The sequence below is a fragment of the Mustela erminea genome, chromosome 9, assembly GCF_009829155.1.
Source record: "Mustela erminea isolate mMusErm1 chromosome 9, mMusErm1.Pri, whole genome shotgun sequence".
Taxonomy (NCBI): Eukaryota; Metazoa; Chordata; class Mammalia; order Carnivora; family Mustelidae; genus Mustela; species Mustela erminea.
In genome coordinates, this window is record NC_045622.1 from 20690466 (window position 1) to 20711271 (window position 20806).

The 20806-nt window shown below is 53.2% G+C and overlaps 1 protein-coding gene across 5 annotated transcripts in view; it reads left to right on the top strand.

Moving 5' to 3' along the window:
* Positions 1–20806, top strand: part of PKNOX2 (PBX/knotted 1 homeobox 2) — a 259719-nt gene that overhangs the window by 182022 nt on the left and 56891 nt on the right. For 4 of the 5 annotated variants that reach the window (XM_032359678.1, XM_032359674.1, XM_032359675.1 and 1 more), the window contains 2 exons: positions 1471–1579; positions 16325–16464. In XM_032359678.1, coding sequence (XP_032215569.1) covers positions 1493–1579; positions 16325–16464 — 227 coding nt within the window. In that variant the 5' untranslated portion in view covers positions 1471–1492. The remainder of the gene's footprint in view (positions 1–1470; positions 1580–16324; positions 16465–20806) is intronic. The other variant, XM_032359677.1, reaches the window with a different exon arrangement.

Here is a 20806-nt window from a genome sequence, read left to right on the forward strand (position 1 = left end):
TTCCTCCTTTTCCTGAAAAATAACGAAAAAACACCTACACTCTGTCTCATACACACACACCCCTCAGGGTGCTGGAGACCAGGCCCTTCCCTTAGGCAGCTCCAAACACCCTCACATTACCACAGAATTCACATATGTGAACATTCCAGAAGACCCTAGGGAAGGCATGGGAAGGCATCAGTAGAACGAGGAGGGAGCCCCACAGTGCACTCAGGGAGAGGGAAGGGAAGTTCTGAGTCTGCACTCTCAAATGTTTCTAGCTCTTCAGCACCCTCCACCAGGGAGAAGCACAGGCCCCTTGCCCCACGGAGGTTCTTAGGAGTTTCCGGGCCCCATGATGGACAGACCTGCGGCAGGCAACTAGCCTGTGGTTTCCAGCTCTAAATATTTCAGGGCATCTAGTGTAGCTCAACAGCTTTCTGGGCGTTCCGTTTCCTTGGGGTGGGGAGTATTGCCAGGCTGTCTCCACTTACAACGCCACGTTCCATTTCAAGAAGAATCCGTGAGGCCCAGGAGGGGCAGCTCACTTACTGGTGATGGGTGGGGAGTAGTGCCGTTCAGGACAGCAGGGGACAGGGCACCTGGAGATTCGGGTCCAATCTCTGCTTCACTAGCACCGCCTCACCCCCTCTGCACACCCTCTGTCCCCTCCTCTGTTTGTAAGATGGGGGTGGTCTTGGCTCTGCTCCTCTGGCCCCAAGATGCTGGTGACTCCGTCCTGAATACAGGCTAAGGAGGCTTACTTAAAAGAACATCGCAGACATATCCATTGCTCCACAGTCACAAGCAAACACCTAGAAAAACTCGGCAAGTGACGGGAGGCTCACCCAGGCTCTTTGATGTCCCCCAGCCTCTTTCCCTTCCCTGAAGACCAACTGGTCTCCCCATCCTGGCCACCCCACACTCCAGTCTGAGCAGGCCTGCACCCCCACCTCCCTTTACGGCCACTAGGGGGTGTGACGAGCACGCCTGGGAGGGGTTAGCCTGCGCTCTCAGACCCCGGGGTAGTGAGGTGGGACTTGGAAGAGTTAGGGCAGGAGACCTCCTACCCCTGAGAGCCCAGGTGGCTGTTCCAGAAGCCTGGGAAAGGGCCAGCGCCCTTGTCTTGGGGGATACCCGAATTGCCGCCAGTGCCCTGTGCTGCCACCAGCCAGGCTCCCCTTCCCTTGCCCCTCCCCGCCCACCAGGCCCCAGCTGATGCTGTACAAAGCAAGGCTGGGGAGTGGGGGGTGTTCAGTTGTTTCACGTATGATTTGAATATCATTTCTTTTAAGTCAAAATGGCTCAGAAAGCCCCTCCCCACCCTGGCTTCTCCTCTTTAGCTCTCATTTGTTCCCCTAAAGGGCTTCCAGTGCTTGCTGTAGGCCCTCAGTCCAGGTGGCCTGGCCTCAGAATATGTTGAGCCGGCCGGTCCCCAGGGCTCCCTGCGCTCAGCCTATTAACGGTGCGGCCCCCTTTCTCCTGCCACAGATCCTCGATGTGAATCAATCCCATGATGCAACATGCCTCCCCAGCCCCTGCTCTGACGATGATGGCCACGCAGAATGTCCCTCCCCCACCCTACCAGGACAGCCCGCAGGTGAGTGTCGACTGACCAAATGACGGGAAGGGGGTGCGGTGGCCTTCCCCGGGCGGGACAGAGCGAGGCCTCCCCCAGCTATCTTCTGGCCACACTCTGGGCTTCTCCCGCCTCTGGAGAGCCGGTCAACACAGGCCCCCGGAGGACCATTGCCTTTGAGAAAACCGGGTTTGGACCCTACTTGGGTAGCTCTGTCACCAACATCGGGGACCATGGTCTGGAGCCCCCAGTCATGGTCCTTTCCCCACCCTCAGCCTGCTTCCCTCTTGGAGTAGACATCAGACAACCCAACCCCTCATGCGGGGAGATCAGATGCCTATGAATCGAGTCTGCTTTTGAGTATCTGGTGAAACCCTAATCAGAGGTTCTTCTGGAGCAGATCCCTCATTTACTGGTCACTGGAGCCCTTCTGTCCCATCCTACTCTGCCTGCCCATTCCAGGAATCACCCTTCTCTTCAGGATTCCGTTAGCTTCTTGCTAGAAAAAGGCCAGGACTGTATCTCTACGTCCTCCAACCCTTTCCCCCTGGTTCCCAGTTTCCATCCCTCAGCTCGGACACAACAGCCCCCCGAGCTCTCCTGAGACTCCATCCTGGTTGCCCCTCTTGAGACGGTGGCATTTTCGCGCTGCCTTGCTGTTGTCTCCTCCCCTCCGTCTGAGGCCCGGCCCAGCTTTTGTGGGTTGGGCTCCCCTGGTCCTTCAGAACCATCCCTTCGGACCCGTGCTTCCTCCCATGCTCACCTCCCTCCATACTTCGTTCTCTGGAGACCCTGAGTTAGTGATGTGGCTGTGCAGTCAGAGGGGCCTCAGTTCTCCTGCCCTTACCTTCACTCCCTCCTGTTTTCTCTACCCTGGTCTCTCAAGTGAGTGCTACTTTGGTAAGGGGGTAGTGAGTATCTGTAATGTGAACGGACCCGGCTAGAGCCCTCGTTCACTCATTCACCCGGCAAATGGGCAGTGAAAGCCTTTCACTGCAGGGGACCAGCAGCTCTGTCTGACGCCCTTCGCTCCTGAGCATTTCACGCGCAGCCGTTCTCAGGGACTACGTAGCAGGTCTGTGCAGCACGAGGTGGGTATTAAGATGCAGACACAGGGTTGACTGAATTTGATCACATTAGGTCTGAGGATCCGGACCCCCGCAGCCTGGTGTGAGCATACAGCCGCTGCTCCATCCATCCCTGATTCCCCCCACCTCCCCCTGCCCCCAAGAAATCACCACTTTACAGAACGTCCAGCCTGCAGACCACCACTGACTCCTCTCCCCGCCGGAAATTCAAAAGCACTTGTCATTCTCCGGCCTTCCAACACACGTCCTTTTATCCCCACCCGTGCTCCAACATGTCAGCTCCACACCCCTTCCTCAGCTCTCTCCAACCCAGCCTCCTATGCGGCCAAGCTCCTGCCCACATCTGGAGCTTTCTACGAATGACTGCAGGGGCGGACTCTGCATTTACGTGGTCCCTCTATTTGAAAGCTTCCAGGCATGCGACACCACGTCAGGACCCTCCCCTCCATAGTCAGAATGAAATGCGGGAGGCCTGGCCTGTGGAGACCTAGGAGCACAGAGGCCATCATGGGGAATGAGCTTCCTCCTTCCTCAGTAGAGGAAGCCTGTGCTCGGGAAGAGTTGGAGACCCCCAGGGTCCCAATAAAGTCAAGCACTTCGGCTCCGTTTCTTTTGTGGTTAGATCCTACTCTCCTAGCTTCACAGTAGAAATGGGGGACAGACGTGGGGTCACTTCCTATCCTTAGCAGGTGGTGGGTGCCAAGGCCTCATACGTGACGCTCGGGGACAGACGAGGGCAGGGCCAAGAGGTCAGAGAGCATTGGACCAGCACAGCTGGTGGATGCTGCCTCCCTCCCGCCGGCCCCAAGCCTTGTTTTGCCTGCTGGGGCAGCTGGGAGAAGTCTGGGTTTGGTGGGGATTAGCGGGAAAGCTGCAGCAGGGCCTCTGTGGTCCAAGAATACTATCCGGGCGTTGTTAAGTACAGGAGCCTAATTTAATTCTCAGCATACAGCTGAGAACTAATACATCCCAGCTGCTAAGGGACGTGATGGAGGTGGGGCCGCAGCTCTCGGGCCCTCGGGCCCCTAGAAGTCACCAGTGAGCGGCTCGAGCCTTTCGGGGGAGGGAGCGAGGCTCTGGGTCCCCATCTAGGGCCTCCGAGTTAGACGCCCTGGGCAGGGACTGTCGCAAGGCTCTCCTCTCTGAGGAACCACCAGGACTTCACCTTGGGAAATCCATTTACAGCAAAGGAATACTTTGCCCTGAGGAAGCCACACATCTATTTGTAACCCCAGGGCCCTGGGAACAAGTGTCTGACAGGAAGTGTCGTTGTCCCTGGTCAAGTGACCGAGCCAAAGTCTGGGGTCCTGATGGCCTTGGTTAGGCCACTAGGCTATGGCTGGGTTGCCATGGGCCTTCCCTGAGCCAGCGCGGTTCCCAAAGAAACTGAATCAGGATGGGGAGTCGTGGGGAGTCATTTGGGCAGAGACGGCCAGGGCAGGATGGTAGAGGTGAGTGAGATCCCCAGAGCAAAGACCTCTGACTCCTCCTCAGGGAAGGCTGTCCTTTCCAGAGAGAACTGGACTTTGAGGCCAATTGGCTCTTTAGGGGGTGGGGTCCCTTCTCCACACTCTTTTGGGGGCTCCTAGGAGGGGCTCCCACATAGGAATATCTTCTGTGTGAGTCTTCTGCTGGGGAACTTGCTGCCTTCTTCCCTTTCTGCTTTCAAGAGGCTGAACCCAACTTCTCAGGGGAAGCCCTGCTCCATTGCCCTATTCATGCTCATTATCCTAGAGAACCAGCTGCTTTCTGACACTCAATGTCCTCAGGAAAGCCGGGCCTAATAGGAACATGGGTCAGGCACACAGGGGAGTCCCTTCCTAAACGGGGCTCTCCGGGAAGGATTCCCCACTTACTTCGATTCCTTTAGTTCTAATCTCATTACTTTTGGATCCGGTCTGACTTGTTTCCTCAAGGCCTGGACAGCAGAGCACCTCTCTGTATCACCTCCTTGGAAATCCAGTTTCTTCCACAGGCAAAAATGGACAGTCTCTGATACGAAGTCCCCAAAATGAGAAAGGAAGCGAGAAGCAGAGCCCTTCCTCTGAGACCCATGCAATCGTTTTAATAATGTTCCCGTTGTGCTAAGGGCTAGCAATACCGAGCATAATCTATTCAAATGCACAGGAGAATCTCACTTTGGAAAATTAGGAATCTGCATTAAAAAATTCCCAAGCCCCGGACCTTCTTTATAATAAATTAGAATTTTTTTTTTCAAGGCAAGTTCTTAACTTGGCAATTTCATTTTTTGAAGTTTGGGGAATAAAGTTATTAAAAATGAGGGAGGCTTTTTTTTCTTCCCATTTCAGGAGAGAAGCATTAATGGTTATCGCCCCCTGCTATCTGGGCACAAGCCAAATGGTATGCTGGCCAAAGAAGCTTCTGGCCCCTCCGTTCTATTTCAGTCCATCCTGGGGAAACCCTGCGATTACTTATATGGATGTCACTCTGTGTTTATTGGACACTAAAGGCCAACCAGGAATTTAGACAGCGCAAACCCAACAACCCACTGGAACCCTTCCTGTGGCCTGCTTCCTCCTTCTGGTGGCTTCTGGTTAACGTGTTAGAGTCACAGCGCCCTCTACTGTCCAGCCACAGTACCTCGATTCCAGCGTGGTCTAGCTCAGTCCTAGAGACTCACGTTCTGCCCTGAGATGTGGGGGCAAGGCACTGGGGACTATGGATTTCTACAGTGATTATTTAATGAAAACATTGTCTCCAGGGAAACCTGGATACGAGCTAGGTGTGTGGTCCCCCCTGTTCAATATACGCTGTTAATTCCTACATGAGTCTCTTTCCTTCTTCTGCATTCCAGCAGCAGCCTGGCCATCTGTCACCTGGACTTTCCCAGCCCCCTCCTCCCGCTGCCCCAAGCCCCCGGCTGCTCTTAATGGAACTCTGAGAGCTATGTTCTCTACTATTCTCCCCATCCCAGCAAGTCCCCCTCCCAGACTTTTCCAGGTAACACAGCCATCCCCTCATGCCTGGGCGTATACCCTCCCTTCATGGACTCCGTCTTCATCTCTGAATGTCATTCAGGTTCTTCCCCTTCCTGGAACATTCCAGATGCAATGTCACCACCGAGCAAAGTTCTCCCTTCTGCAGTTCCACCAGCAATTTCAGGAAAGCATTCGGATCTAGTAGTGAAAGCAACAGCTTCCCCTCCCTTACCCTCCCCACATGCACCAACTCCTGCTATCAGCACCCTCCCCCTGCCCCCGCTTCCTCAAACACAGACACATACCTACCGTTCCACAAATATCTTTGCCCTTGGCTTCTAAGCAAGACAAATATTTTATCTGGTCTATTTGTGTATGTATTCAGTGTTTAGTATTCCTCTGTCTGTGTGTCCCCGGCATGTCGGGCTGCTTGAGCATTTGACCAGAAAGCAGACATCCTGGCAGGTCCCAGTCTGTCCCACTAGGCGCAGCCGCCTGTGGGTGTGGGCACCCAGTTACCCCTTTAGGAACAAACTGGTACGTAAAGTAGCTGACTTGATGATGGGTGACATTAAAAGGATGCAGCCTCGTTAGTGAGCAGAGAGGGGCCAGGCGGGGAAAGTCAGACCAGCACCAGAAGCTCACGTCAGAAGGAAATCATGCATTGGCTTGGGGCCCTTTGACAAAAGCTGTGTTCCTCTGTCCCCCTGCATCCTCCCGCCAGCCCTCAGAGTGAGAAGACTGGTGCTCAGGACCCAGAAAACTGTGCCTGGAGATCTGGAGTCGGAATGATGCTGTCTCACCTCTCTGGCAAGAAGGCGAAGGCTTAGGCCAGCCAGGAGAGGGGAAGGTCAGACCTGGCCAGACCCGCCTCTCTTGCCCCACCCCCAATGCCCAACCACCAAGTACCTTCTTCCCCTCCCTCTCACTGCACCATTCCCACTCTGGGCAGGGCCAGGGGAGCAGACGTCCTGGGGAAGTTGGATGGGCTTTGATCAGTCATTAGGATCCCCATGCTGGTTTCATTAGCTGGAGGCAGAGGGGGTGGCTGGGGCCCCTAGCTGTGAATGGCCCCCAGCCAGGCCATGCAGCTGTGCCGGGCAGAGCGAGCTCAGATGTTTTCACACTTTACATTCCTCTCATCTCTTTAAGGGCTGGAGCCCCCTGCCTTTTGCTTTGCAGCAATAGAGTTAATTCAGCAGCTTTGAAAGTCCCCCTAAGCCTTTTCTGTGGCTGTGATTGACGGGTCCCTCTGCCCCTGGGGGCAACACCCCAGGGACCATATGGGCGACCTGCCTTCCCTGGCTTTGACTCCTCAAAATGGACTCTTCTCTTTCTTTTTTTATTTTTTTGCTGGGCCTTTCTTCTCTTTGTGCAATGACCTCTGTCCCTGGCCTGCTTGGGCCACCCATGTGTTTCAGCTGGACGTATCCCTGAACTCCAACTCACTCAAGACCTACATTCCTCGTTGTGTCAGAGGCAAAACAACCTTCAGGTCTGACTCAGTTGGTGCCCTCACTGAGGAGGTGGTGGGCTAGCAATATGACTTTTAAGCTTGTGAAGAGATACTCTACCAGTCTTGCCTAGGTTTTTTTTATTCAATGAACTTACACCTGAGTTGTGAAATTTACCCAAAACACAGAGATCTCATTGTTTATCCTCTTGCCTCCAAGCAGGGTGATTGCCCCAAACAGCAACAAAAATAGTTAATGGCCCAAGTACACAAAGCTTAAAATAAATCAGGGAACAGGTGATCAAAGTCCGTAGCGGGCCCAGGGAGCACTTGAACTTGCTTTGCCTCCCTTCCGGTGTGATCTTCTAGAAGCCTAGGTGTCTATAGGGTCTAGAAGGAGGGAGATGGGCAAGGGAGGGCCCAAGGGTGCTTTTTGTCCTTGGAGTTTGCGGTCCGGAGGAGTGGGATGACCCCACATGGCAAAAATTCAGAGCTTGTCCCAGCTCCACTGCTGATGCATGGCACACGTTTGGGCCAGTCATTTCAGTACTATTTCTTCTGTCCATGCATCCATTCAATACTGAGTGCTTTCTGTGAGCTTGCTGACACTGTCCTAAGTACAAGGCTTACATATTGTATGCACAGTCCCTGTCCTGATGAGCTTGTAGTCCATCTGGGGTCTTTGTTTCTGCATCCGTAAAATGGGAATAATGTGTGCCCTCCCCGCCCCACAGGGTTGTTGAAAGTGTGGGCAGGAAAAGCAGAGCAGTCTTCCTGACCTCTTTACCTCCATGACCCTGACGCTGAGTTTTCACTCGCTCTCTTCTGTACGTCTTCAGTAGCCAAGATTGTGCTGAACTTTCATTACTCTGCTTTTTATTAGGAGTATGATAGGCATGATCAAATATGTCTCTAGCTGTGAACATACCCCTTGCACACGCATGCGCACACACATGCGTGGGCACACACACACGAGCCCCAAAGAGGCACACACACACTGAGATTCTGATACACCCACTAACGGACCTACTGGAAATCAGCGGTTTGGGACTGTTACACAAGTGAGGGGTCCTCCGGAGATGGATGGGAAGCGGGGAGAGCAGACAGTTGCCTGGTAACGCCCAAAGCAGGGAAGCAAGGCTCAGATTTAAGTTCACAGCCTTGCCCCCAGCAGCCACATGTCACTAACACCCCACAAGTGCGGACAGGGCCAGTGAACATTTTACAAGCCTCATTTTGAAAACCACTGCCTGCAAACCCTTTTAAAACTAATTAATTAACTAAGACCCCTCATTTTACACCACGAAGTCATTTTCCTGTGGTTCGTTCTATCCAGCGGGCCCTGGGATCAGAATGTAGGGGACCTAGGTCTGCTGTTCCAGGAGCCGCTTCGAGCCAGCTCTTCCCCGTCCTACGCTGACTGGGGGTTTGGGGGACATTTAGAGGAGCCCCTGTCTACCCCTCCCCAATTTTGGATCCCTGAACCTTTCGACACCTCTTTCTCTCTCTCTCTCTCTCATCCGCTGGCTCAGTCAGCGATTCAGGCATTTAACAAACGCATGGGAGCCTAGGTGAGCCAGGCATGGTGATGGGATGGGGGCTGGGACATCAGTCCACTCGGGAAGACAGACAATGAAGGGGCCCAAAGTGTTACAGGCGTTTAGGTTAGAGGCATACACAGGCTACCTAGGTCTGAGGGGGTATGGAGTATTGGGAAAGGCTTCTCAGGAGACTTATTGCTCAGCTGAGACTTGAAAACGGGGTAGGTTTACACATGGTCGAGAGGGAGGCAGGGCCGGGGAAACGTGGACATTTCCTGCTGAGGCAGCTGCGGGAGCAGAGGCAGAAGGAGGTAAATCATCGGGCATGTTCAGGCAACCCTACACGGCAGAGTCTGATCAGGGTACAACAGAAGGGGAGGGTGCTGTACCAGAGACAAAACCAGGGTCAGGGAGCAGGACCAGGCCTGGAGCACCCTGGGAGCTGTGCCCTCCCCACAAAAACATCACTTTTTGGTCTTGCCCCCTGCTGCCTCCCACCTGTTGAGGCCAAACCTGATATTTACCAAATAGCTTCGAGCCCTGACCTCCTTCCAGGTCCTTGGACTCTGTCCTGGCTTGAGGGAACCAGATCCCTCCCTGCCAGCTTGCCCGGGCACCGCACAGAGTACCAGCTCCCAGACAAGCGCAGCTCAGCCCTCCCGGAGCCTCAGCAGCCCCTCGTGGGCCAGGCCTCTGCAGCCCCGTGTTCTCCAGAACACAATGATTCTGTGGCCTGGTGGGGCGGGCACCAGGAATGGGAGGCTCCCTCCTTGCCCAGGTCAGGTGGAGGGCTCAGAAGACGGGGTGTCCTCTTTGGAGGGGTGGCCTTGCTGAGTCACACTGAGAAGCTGCAGGCCTAGGTTGTCCAGGGTGGGAAGAAAGGACTCAGAGGTTCTTGGGTGTTAGAGTCACCACCAAGAGCGAGGCCAAGCATCCGGGGGTGCGACATGGGCAGTGTGGGAGCTGGGGTGTCTGGGGCAAGGTAGGGATAGGGAGTGGAGTTTGGATTTGGAGGGAAGACTAGCAGAAAGGAATAAGATAAGCAAAATGCTTAGAAACGAGGTTTACTGAGCACTCGCTGTGTGCTACTCACCCTCGCGAGCGGCTTCACTGCAGCCTTGAGAAAAGAGATGATGAGCCCCATTTGTCTGTGACGGAGAAACTGAGGCTCAGACGAACTGAGTCACACACTTCCTCTGCGAACTGTGGGCAGTTGTGGGAACTGCCTCCCTCCCTGTGCCTGAGCCCAAGCCTGCCCCATTCCCCGGGGTGCTTACAAGAGAGCGAGTCCCCTTCACAAGGGCAGGACCACCTAGGCAGCCCGTGGAACAGAAGCCAAAGAGACCAACTCCGAGTGTGAGCCCCAGACTGGGGAGTCTATTAATGGTAACTACTATGCACTGTCTCATAAGTGCCGGCTGCTTTGCACGCATTATCTCATCTAATTCCAACAACCCTGCACTGTGGGTACTGGGGTTCCCATTTTATAGGTGAGAGCCCTGGATCAGAAAGTTTGAGGAACTTGCCCAAGTCACACAGGCAGAGAGGCATGTCGAGAAGAAATGCTCAGGCCAGCGTGTCATGCTCTGTCCCATTCTCCCCAGCCCTGGGCTGGATGCCCGCTCCCGAAGTGTGCAGTCAGCAACTCTGACTTCCCGGCTGGCCTGAGGCCTTCAGTGTCGAGAAGGTAAATATGCAGCCAAAAAGCTATCTTTGGAGGGGAAGCCGACCTCCTCCCCACCAGTCATCCCTGCCTTCAAGAGGTGTTTTGGATACTCTGTCAACCCCCAAGCTGCAAGAGTAAACAGAAAAGACCCAGCCCTGCCCTCCAGGGGCCTGCAAGCTAGTCCCGGAGAGAGGCAAATCTGTCCATGTGGCTGCACAGCATGACGGGGCCGTGGGAGCACAGAGCAGGTAGACCTGACCGCTGCCAAGGCTCAGCCAGCATCCCCTGGAGGAAGCAGCGGTCCTCACTGTGGTAGTGGGAGGCAGGAAGCATCATCACCATGTCACAGATCAGGAAGGTGAAGTTCTGGATCCAGGGTTGGCCAGTAATGAGTGACAAAGGTGGGATTCCATTCTACCTGATGCCAGTGTCTCCCATGAACCACTTCTGTGGGGTGCTAGAAGGACTCCGGAGCCATCCCTCATCCTGAGCCACCGGCCCCCACCTCCCAGGAGCAAAAGAGGGGAGCCCTGAGGAGAGGCTGACAGCAGCTGGTGATGGAAGGCTCGGAGTCCCGTGTGATGGGGTCCTGGGGCTCAGGCCCCTCGGAGGGAGTGAAGCCAGCAGCACAGGCTGCCTTCAGTTCAAGAACCACCCATACTTCCCGCCTGGGCTCCACACAGAAGGACCCTTACTCACATCACCTGTGACCAGTGTTTAGAGAATGATTTGTCTGCGGATTGCCTCTTCGGGGATGGGGATTCGCTGGGCCGCAGTGGAGGCGAGAAACTGCGTGGAGACTCCCCACGCCCAGCATGGCTGAGAAGTAACTCTTCCACCTGATTCTGGCTCCTTCCTTTCTGTCCCCTTTATCACTTGACCGGAAGACAAGACGGAAGACGGAGCAGAGGACGGGGTCCGGGCAGGGGACGTCTTCCCATTCTCCTCTTCAAAGGAAAAAAAGCCCTTGGTTCTCGCACCAACCTTTACACACACACACACACCCCACCCCACCCCCGTCTGTGGTCTCTAACTGTCTCTGTGGGCTTCAGTTTTCTCGTGCAAATTGGGAACGACACTAGCTTATTGCACGGGATGACTGTTGAATGTGAAAGCCTATAGAAGTATTTTATTAGCTCATTAGAACATCAGGGGCCACTCTCCTCCTCCAGCTGGGGAGGGTGGTGCTTAGCAGAAATGAAAGCATGGGTGGGCATGCCAGTGTCAGTGTGGACAACAGGGATAGGTAAGGTGAGCCGAGCTTCTCAAATCGCACCGTGAAGCATCTCCTACCCATTTTCCTGGTCGGATTAGACTGTCAGAGAGGCTGCCGGATTTGCCTGCGGATTTTGCCTTCCTCTACACACAGCTCACGAATGTCAACTCGTCCCACTCTGATTTAGGATGGGGTGAGGATTATGAACTTTCATCTCAACGTGTTTTAAACCAAGTATCTGGGCAGGGGCCTTGCCCTCCAAGCTTAAGGCAGGGCCGGTTCCAGCTGAATGATGGAGAGAAGTCCAGTGGTTCTAGCTTTCATGGAAGGAAAGGGTATGGAATGGTGGCCCCAGGGTCTTGACCCCAAGAAAGGACCCTAAGGTAAGAGAAGGTGGAACCCTAGAACCCTGGGGAGGCTCGCACAGCACTCCCTTCTCCTTCTAGAGAATGTTGCTGGCCTTCTCCATCCATTAGTCATTACCTTGTTTTCCCTTTTCTCTTTTTAGGATTTTATTTATTTACTCGAGAGAGAGCTAGCAGGAGTGGTGGGGAGGGGAAAGGGAGAGAGAGAAGCGGGTTTCCCACTGAGCAGGGAGCCCAATGCGGGGCTCCATCCCAGGACCCCTGAGATCATGACCTGAGCCAAAGGCAGACACTTAACTGACTGAGCCACACAGGCGCCCCACCCCATTCTCTTGATTACTCCTCACAGGCTTGCAGTAGGTATTCACCCCTGCTTTTTACAGATCAGAAAACCAAGGGTCAAAGAGATCGGGAAACTTGCCCCCAGACACGTAGCTAATAATCGACAGAGGGAGTATCAAACCCACGCCCTCAGATTCCCCGCTCCTTCTGCTCTCTGAGACTTTTCTGGTCGTCCAGAAAACACCCAAGACATTGTTCAACTTTGCCTCTCCTCCTCTGTGCCTCAGTTCTCCTTGTTGGAAAGGGATAGTCCTTGTGTTGATGCAGTGCCGTCCCCACATCCTATCCCAGTTTGCTGCCAAGGCAGAATTTCCAGAGTGCTCTGAGGTCTCCTCCGGGGAAGGTTCAGAGTCTGGGGTGGCCTGTTCTAAGACCAGCTGTGAACACAGCATGTGGCCTCGTGGAGTCTGTACCTGCCAGACCGCTCAGAAAAGGGCAGTTACTGGGAGCGAATGCGTTACATTTAGGCATGCTAGTAAATGGCTGACAACCAGTTCCCTGGGCTGTCCAGAAACCTCCTCCCAGCACCTCCACAAGTGGCCTTCCTCCCCTAGCCCTTGAGGCAGCTGCTGGGGAGGTGGGGGGTTCTCTCCCTTGGAGCTTCAGTTCTTGGGAGATGAAGTCCCTGGCAAGGAAAGGGTATGTATTTGGTGGTAAATACTCATTCTCCAAACCTGGAGGAAATGCAGAGTTTGCTGAATTGGCCCCCAGGAGCTAAGTGAATTTGAATCATTGTCCTCGCTCAGACCAGGTCGGCTCCCTGCTGCCCCTGCCCCCTCCCTGAGTACCCGGAGCAGCCTCTTAGCGGGGCCTCTCAGGATGCTGGCAAGTGACCGCTTTGATTTATTCTTATTCTGTGCTTTCCTCTGTAACCTGCAGCCCTGCCTAGAGAGGGGAAGCAGAGGAAATGAGCATCCCCCCTCATCCTTCTCTCCCAGATGCCTGTCTTCATGGGAACACGAGGAAATTCACCCTTATTGGGCAAGGCGGAGCATACCAGCCTCCCCTGCCCCTCACCCCTAAACAAACTGCAGGCATAGCTGTGCCTTGTTTAGAAAAGAAGCATATTCTGGAAATCATGTGTTTAATGATAACAACGACCCCTCCATCTTGAGAGCACTTAGGGGCTTCCAAAGCACTCCTGTATACTGTGCGTCCTCTCTAGTCGAAGCATCTGGTCAACACCGTGCCGTGGATGGTGATTGTTAGAGTACCCCGATGCTGTCCGACCCCGTCCCTGTGCGGACTTCAGATGCTGCCCAGCTAGAGTTTCCATCCCCTCCACAGGGGCCCAGCCGATCAGTCCCTGCTTGGCACCTGCACTAGTGGAAACTTACCGCCTCACCGCCTTGGGACGGAGCCCATTCCAGCCTCAAAAGGCTCAAAGGCTGGGAAGCCTACTTCGGTTGAGCCCCGATCTGTCTCCATGTTCCTATAGACCGAATGCATCGCTTGTAGTTTGACACTTTGGGGCCTGCAGAGCAAAACCAATAGAGTCTAATCCCTTGCTCAGATATTCAAAGGGGGCTCCCATGTCTCATTACCCTGTCCCTTAAATCTTTCTTACATATTCCAGATTCAAATACTCCTCATACAACATAATGCACAATCCCTTCTCCAGCCTGATCAGTTCTCTGAACGTTCTCTCCTCTTGTCTAAGCAGAGAGGAGTGGGACTAAAGCCTTTGTGTGAGTCATGCTTCTGTTAACCCATCCTCAGATAGCAGTAGGTGAGGTTGCTTGTGTCTGTGTGGTTTGTTTTGTTTTGTTTTTTGATAGACACATTACACTTTGGACATATTGAGCCTTCGGTCAACTCCAACACTGCTGTTAAACCATGTCTCTCCTGTTCTGCACTTATTTTATTGATTTTCTTTTTTTGGCTCAAGTGTTAGAAGCATTAAATTCTGACTTATTAGATGAAAATTAATCTTATTAGACTTAGCCTATGGCCAAAATCTGTAAAGATCTTTGGATCTCATGTCACCCATAAATTTGCTGAGCGTTTCTTCAGCCCCCCTCTCAGTCACTGACAATACTGACGAAGAGGGCCGAGGAGAAAGCATGTCCTAGAAGCCTTCCCCAAGCTGACCTCTGTCTCTAAATGCCACCCTCAGGGTGTAGCTTCCTAATCCACGCAGCTGTCCACCGGTCACGGCTCTCCATGTCTTCCACAAGGGTGTCGTGGGATGTATCTTGCTGAGATCACTTACAGCATCTGTGTCTACACGTTTTCCTCACCTGCCAGCGTAGCCACTGTGTTAAATCCAGAAACAGCTCCAAGAGAGCAGATACTCACCCTTGTCAGCTCAGTGCCTACCCAGCACGGTGCCCAGGGACTCAGGGAATGTTTGAAGAAATGACTGCTTGCATCAGTGGATGAAAGAGCCTGGCCCAGATCAGTGCGAAGATGAGCGGTATTTAGTTTTTCTGATTCCACCCTCTTTCTCTATTTTGAAAATTGAAACATTTGTTTCCACTTTGGTCCTTATTGTACCTCTTTAATATCCCTGGGTCCTAAAATGACACCAGTTTGCTTCCTGATGAAAAAGTAGGAGTTTAAGAAAGTTAAGGGATTTGCCCAAGGTCAAAGGCGAATAATGGGAGACAGTGGGGTTCAAGCTATTGTCTTCTGGCTTGAAGGTACCATGATGCTCTGTCTAGCCTCCCATGCTCTGAGTTTGGGAGAGTTCCCCCAGTCCAGTCCACAGAGACAAGGGTATTTCTTCCTAACAAAAAATGATGGGGATCCAGTAAAGTAAAGCAGATAGTTATCTTTTAAAAAATGAAAGAGTTCATTCGCCACCTGCCATTAATTTATTGAGCCACAAATATTTACGAGGATCTCCTAGTGCATGGCTATTCTGGGTCCTAGGATTACAACTTTTAATCAAGCCCCCCTGAGCTTAAAGTTTAGCTGGGAGTGGGAGAGAAAACAACTAAGCAAGTAGATAGGTAGTATCTGCTCAGAGAAAAGCCTATGAAAGAAAGCAAAGGAAGGGGACAGCAACGGGCAGAGGGGCTCCGTTTCATGCTGAAGACATGGCACCTGAGCAAAAATCTAAATCAGGTAAATGAGACAGTAAAAGCAAATATCTTGCGGGTATCAGCACTAGCAATAATGTTCTTGTTTGGAAGGAAGGACCATGATTTTCCTTCCACGAGCAGGGACCTAGATCGTGTGATGAACATGCCAACACCAAAACATCTTGACTCTTTCAAGATGTATTCATTCATTCATTCATTCATTCACTCATTCATTTTTCTCAACAAAGGCTAAGCACCTATGCTATGTCTGTAGAGTGCCATGGATGAAGGTGGAAACAGGACAGATGAGTCTATCAAGCCCAACAGCGCTGGTGCGGTGGACAGGCTGGCAGAAGTGAAGAGTTGAGGCATGTCACCATTTGTGACATTTTAGGGATCCATTTGGCTAAAGAAAATATCTTATAAAAGCATTAAATTCTGTAATGATGGTCATCCAAAAATTTAAGCCATCGAATTCCTTCTTTAAATAAAACTTTATACAGAAAGTCCAATATATAGCCTTAAAAGGTGTCACTCTGGCACAAACTCTGGGGCCTGGGGATACCTTCAAAAACATCACATAGGACAAAAATCACTACCCAAAATACTTGTTACAGCTAAGAACAGAATTCTCTCCAGTGTCCACTAAAATCTGTTTACCTCCAAGCTCCAGGGAAACCAAATTTGGAAAGCCATTCAATTATCAATCAAAAACATTAAAACAGTTACTTCTGGCTCGAGCGAAATGGAATAAAGCTCTACGCAAATGAGAACGATTCAGCTTTTTTTTTCCTGCTCTTCAAAGTCATCAAATCAACTTATTACTGCCCAGAACAGCCCGAATGACCCATAAGCACGATTTAAAGGGCTCACCGTTGTGGGTTTTTTCTGCATCTTGGCAGAGGTCACCACCTTCATTTGCATTAAGAATCATCTCTTTTGAAGAGTGTTGGTGCCCCACCTGGTTTTCTATGGTCCTCAATCATTCTCTAGAATGTTCTCATCTGAAGAATGCTTTCTCCTCACTGGAGCACGTAAACAAATGGATGCTTGTTACCCACTCATGGTTCCCCGGGGACCAGCTGTCCTGGCCATACTAACCTGCCGCCTCCCCTTTCTTCTCTCTGCAGATGACAGCAACGGCTCAGGCTCCCTCTAAGACCCAGGCTGTCCACATCTCCGCACCCTCAGCTGCTGCCAGCACACCGGTGCCCAGTGCCCCTATTGACCCCCAGGCCCAGCTGGAGGCTGACAAGCGAGCTGTGTACAGGTAGGAGACACTTCAGCTGTGTCTGGAAGCCCCCGCCCCCGCCCCTCTCCGCCGAGGCAGCCTCCGGTCCAGCTCACCCCTGCGAGATGAGCATGCAGGCCAGCAGGTGGGCTCCTAAAGACCATGGCCAACGGCCACTTTCCTCACCACCTTCTCTCTCAAATCACTCTGGACATAGCTCAGCTGGCCGCTGTGGGTTGACACTATCTTCCTGGAATTGTCTAGTGAGGGGCAAAAGAACCCAGGAAACAATCTTCCAGAAGGACCCTTTCCTCATCCCAGCTAGGCATTGAGCCCTCGTGGGCATCAGAAACCCTCAGTTCAGCTGACGGCCACCTCGGGACGCTCTCCTTGCGTGTCCCCCATTGTGGTCTTCACTCCAGGAAGTCCACCAGGTCACTGGACATCTGCCATGACCATCCAGGACTTGGCATTAGCCAAACTTTCGTATGCCCGAAAATCACTGGGGAGAGCTTATCCAGATGCCTGTTTCTGGGCTCCATGCTCAGAAATGCAGAATCAGGAGGTCAAGCTATACGAAAAGGAAGACAAATGTTTTCAAAAGCATTCCAGATGAATCTAATGCAGCTGGTCCTTGGAGCACATCAACATCGGATTCACGGTTGTCTTTGTTTTCTAGCAAGAGCTGTGGTGTGTGGCTGTGTGGGTTTCCGCGGCCTCCCTCCAGATAGGGAGCCCGCTGAGAGCAGGGCCCGGCCCTGAGTGTTCGTAGAGGGTGGGAGGGGCCCCAGGGCTGGCTGTTCTGTGTATGCGGTTGAGAAGTGGCCGTTGTCCGAGAGCAGCCTGAACGAAGCCCCAGCAGAGATTTTAGTCATTATGTCTGCGGAGCCCACACCCCTAGAAAAGATGCCTGAGTCAGCCCTGAGCAGTGAGGTTGGACCCTTCCTCGCACTCACTAGTGGGAACACATCCGTTCCCATGCCTCAGCAAGCACGTCTTACCTGTGACCTGACACACACCGCAGCAGGTGCCAGGATCAGTAGCAGGTGGAATGGTCCACCCCAGATGAAGGGGAAGAGGATTGATTCCTTCCTCACTCCTCCCCACAATGACAGTGCTTTTCTGGGAATGGCGGTAATTACTGCTGTTACTGTCATGACCGTTGGCATTATTTTTGGCTGCTCAGGTGAGCCGAAGGCCCCTAATGCCAATATGGAGCCCGGAGCAGTGAGCCCCGACCTGGAGATCCTGACACAAGGGCCTTTCCCCGCCCACGGGGAAGCATGAGTCACCGTGCCTGGGCCACACTCCGCCGGGCACAGAGGCCAGGCCTAGCGGGCCTGCGGAGAGAGCCCCGCTTTGGACCCGGAGAACCCCCAGATCTGGTCACAGTACCTGTCAGAGAGACGGAGTGCTCCTGTCCTGCTTTGGGGAGAGGAAAACTGTAAAAGCAAATGTGTGGGAATGGACAGATACACAGTCAAGAAACGAACACTGTATGTTCAGAGCTTTAACAGAGAAGGTTTCACAGAGGAGGCAATATTTGAGTTTGATCATAAAGGCTAGTAAGAGAGTCCACCAGAAGGAGAAATGGACTGGAGTAGGCCCTTCCAGAAGGACCAGAGCCTCTGCATTCCATGAATGGCCAGTGGCCAGAGCAGCTGGGTGTGGGGAGATGAGCCTCTCGCTCACCTAGAAATGAAACTGTAAGGTGGGCTTGTGCTTGTGTGGGGAGAGTGAGAAGGCGGAGGAGAGTACCCTGGCCTCTGAAAGCAGCCTGATGGTCTCATGACTTGGGGGGACAGCCGCCATACTCCATGTAGATCACTGTAACCCACAGGATGGCCCAGGGCCTGGCAGAAGGAATCCCCTGGGAGCTGTTTAGAGGTGCAGACCCTTGGGTCTCACTCAAACCACGTGACTTGTATGCACCATCCTAGGCATTTTGAAGACTCCTAGGGAACAGGGACCTGTTGTGAGCACAGACCATAGCCTGGAAAGGCCCCCGATTAGTGGTATAACAAAAAGTTTCTGGAACCCCAGGCTTGTGTCCCACCTCCTTTGTGTACTAATCTCTCTGAGCTTGAGTTTCCCGACAGAAGCTAACCGGTAAGCTTAGGAAAATCACGAGAGCCCCTGCAAGAACCTGCGCTTTTTCTGCCACGAATCGGATAGGTTCCCCAGTCCTTCCCAAGACCCCAGGCTCATTTCCCACCCAGGCCACCCTGCAGGAGAAGTGGGTCACCTCTCCCAGGGGAGCTGCCCATCATGATGTCACGTGAAATACAATCGGCCAGATCTTCCTCCAACCAATACTTCTTCCTGCTCACCTGCCCACCTGAGCTATACCCTCTCCCACCGGGCTGAGCCCCCAACAGCCCTTGGCATTTGCCCAAATCACCTCTGCAGCTTTTTGACCATGAAGGAGGAACCCCAGGTTGATTGCCTCCAACTGCAGGGCCAAACATGGCGGCCCAGCATCTCAGGACAACCAGCACCTTTGACAGGCTTCTCTCTGCAGTCCTTCCTGCCACAGGGGCCCAGGGTCTTCTCCCACAACCACACCTCTCCCATTAGTACCAGCTGCTCTCTCTACAGCCCTTGCAGGATGACCCGGGAGGGAGCTCAGCCTCCTGAAGGGTCGGGTAATTTTAATTAGATTTGCCTGCCTTGGGGCAGCTTGGCAGCTCCAAAGCACATCAGGGAGTCGGCATTTTATGTCAATAAATGTAACAAGACTCTTTCACTTCACATTAGTGCCCAGCACCGACTTTTGGGAGACCCCAATGCGGCCCCTCCCAGAACTACAGACGAAGGAAGGGTTGAGGGGGCTCCTCTCCAGCCAGGAACCTGCAGGGGGGCAGGGGGACTGTGTGACAAAAGGGAGGGGTGTGCCTGTGAGCCTAGGGAGCCTGCCAGTGCCCCCGAGGTTTTATTTGTGTATGAGGACGTGTTAATGAAATGTATTAGTTCCTTCTGATGTGGAAAGTGTGTGTGTGTGTGTGTGTGTGTGTGTGTGTGTGTGTGTGTGGTGGGGGAGAGGGGAGGCAGTCTGTCTTTAATTGGATCATACCAGAGCATCATCTGGGCTAATCAGCAAGGCAACCAGGAGCTCCCACTCAGATTAATCATTGCAGTCTAATCCGAGCAGATCCCATGACTGGATGCACATCGCGGGTAATTGTGTTTGTGTTTGTGGCCCAGGAGCCAGGCTGAGTGGGGGTCTGAGGAGGGGATGCCCCATGCAGTGGGGACCGCAGGTTTGGACCTAGCTCAGTTCTCTCCTTCCCTAGCCGCCCCCACTTCACCCCTGGGGCTTTTCCCCCAAGAAGTTCTAACTTAGCTCGGACCACCCCACTCCACCCCACCCCCTGCATGCTGATGGACAGCGTTGGGTGCTGGCCAGGACCTGGCGGCTAGGTTGCCAAGCGGCAGAGATGGGGCCAGGAGGGTGAGGTTAATCCAGTTTTCGCTCTCCCTCCTCCCCTCCAGTCTCTTTCGTTCCCCTTTGAAGTGAGTGGGTTCCCATGGAAACCATGATGTCCTGGGGAGCAGCAGAGTGGCAGGGAGCTAGGCCTGGCCAGGTGCGAGGAGGGGGAGGAGGTGGAGGAGGTCGGCTTTGCTGAGAAGGCTCTGCTAGGGTGTTGGTTCTCCCCTGCAAGACTCAAAAGCTCTCTGAGAACTGGAAGAAGGGGCCTGCCCAGCGCGGAACAAGTTACCCGCTCTCAATAGGGAATGCTGAGCTGCAGGCTTGAGCCGTGAGAAACTAGCAAGGGCCGTGTGCTTTGCGTCTGCACTGGAAATGCTGGAAAATCAAGCTGCGGTACAGGAGGAGAGGGTGGGTGGCTGCTGCCTCCCGTATTTCTCCTCTGTGGCATGGCTCATGATTGCATGAAGAGTGTTTCCATTTCCCCAGTAGGTCCTTAACTCCGTGAGGGCAGCTTCTGTGTCTGTTTTATCCTTTGTCCTATCTCTGGCACCTGGCCGACCTTAGAGTCAGCCGCTTGGACAGAGTATGCACCAAAGCCGTGCTCGCTGAACGGATTCATTAAGTAGGCCGTACCCCATAAATACACCACCGTTCCAGGCTGGTGAGCCCGCGAACTGGCTACCGGGGCGAGGGGATAATGAGCCCCGCTTTGTAGCGTTGGCTAAGTTCCACTGTGTAAATGCTCCCACCATGGCCCATTTCTTTTTTTTTTTTTTAAAGATTTTATTTATTTATTTGACAGAGAGAGATCACAAGTAGGCAGAGAGGCAGGCAGAGAGAGAGAGAGAGAGGAGGAAGCAGGCTCCCCGCTGAGCAGAGAGCCCGATGCGGGACTCGATCCCAGGACCCTGAGATCATGACCTGAGCCGAAGGCAGCGGCTTAACCCACTG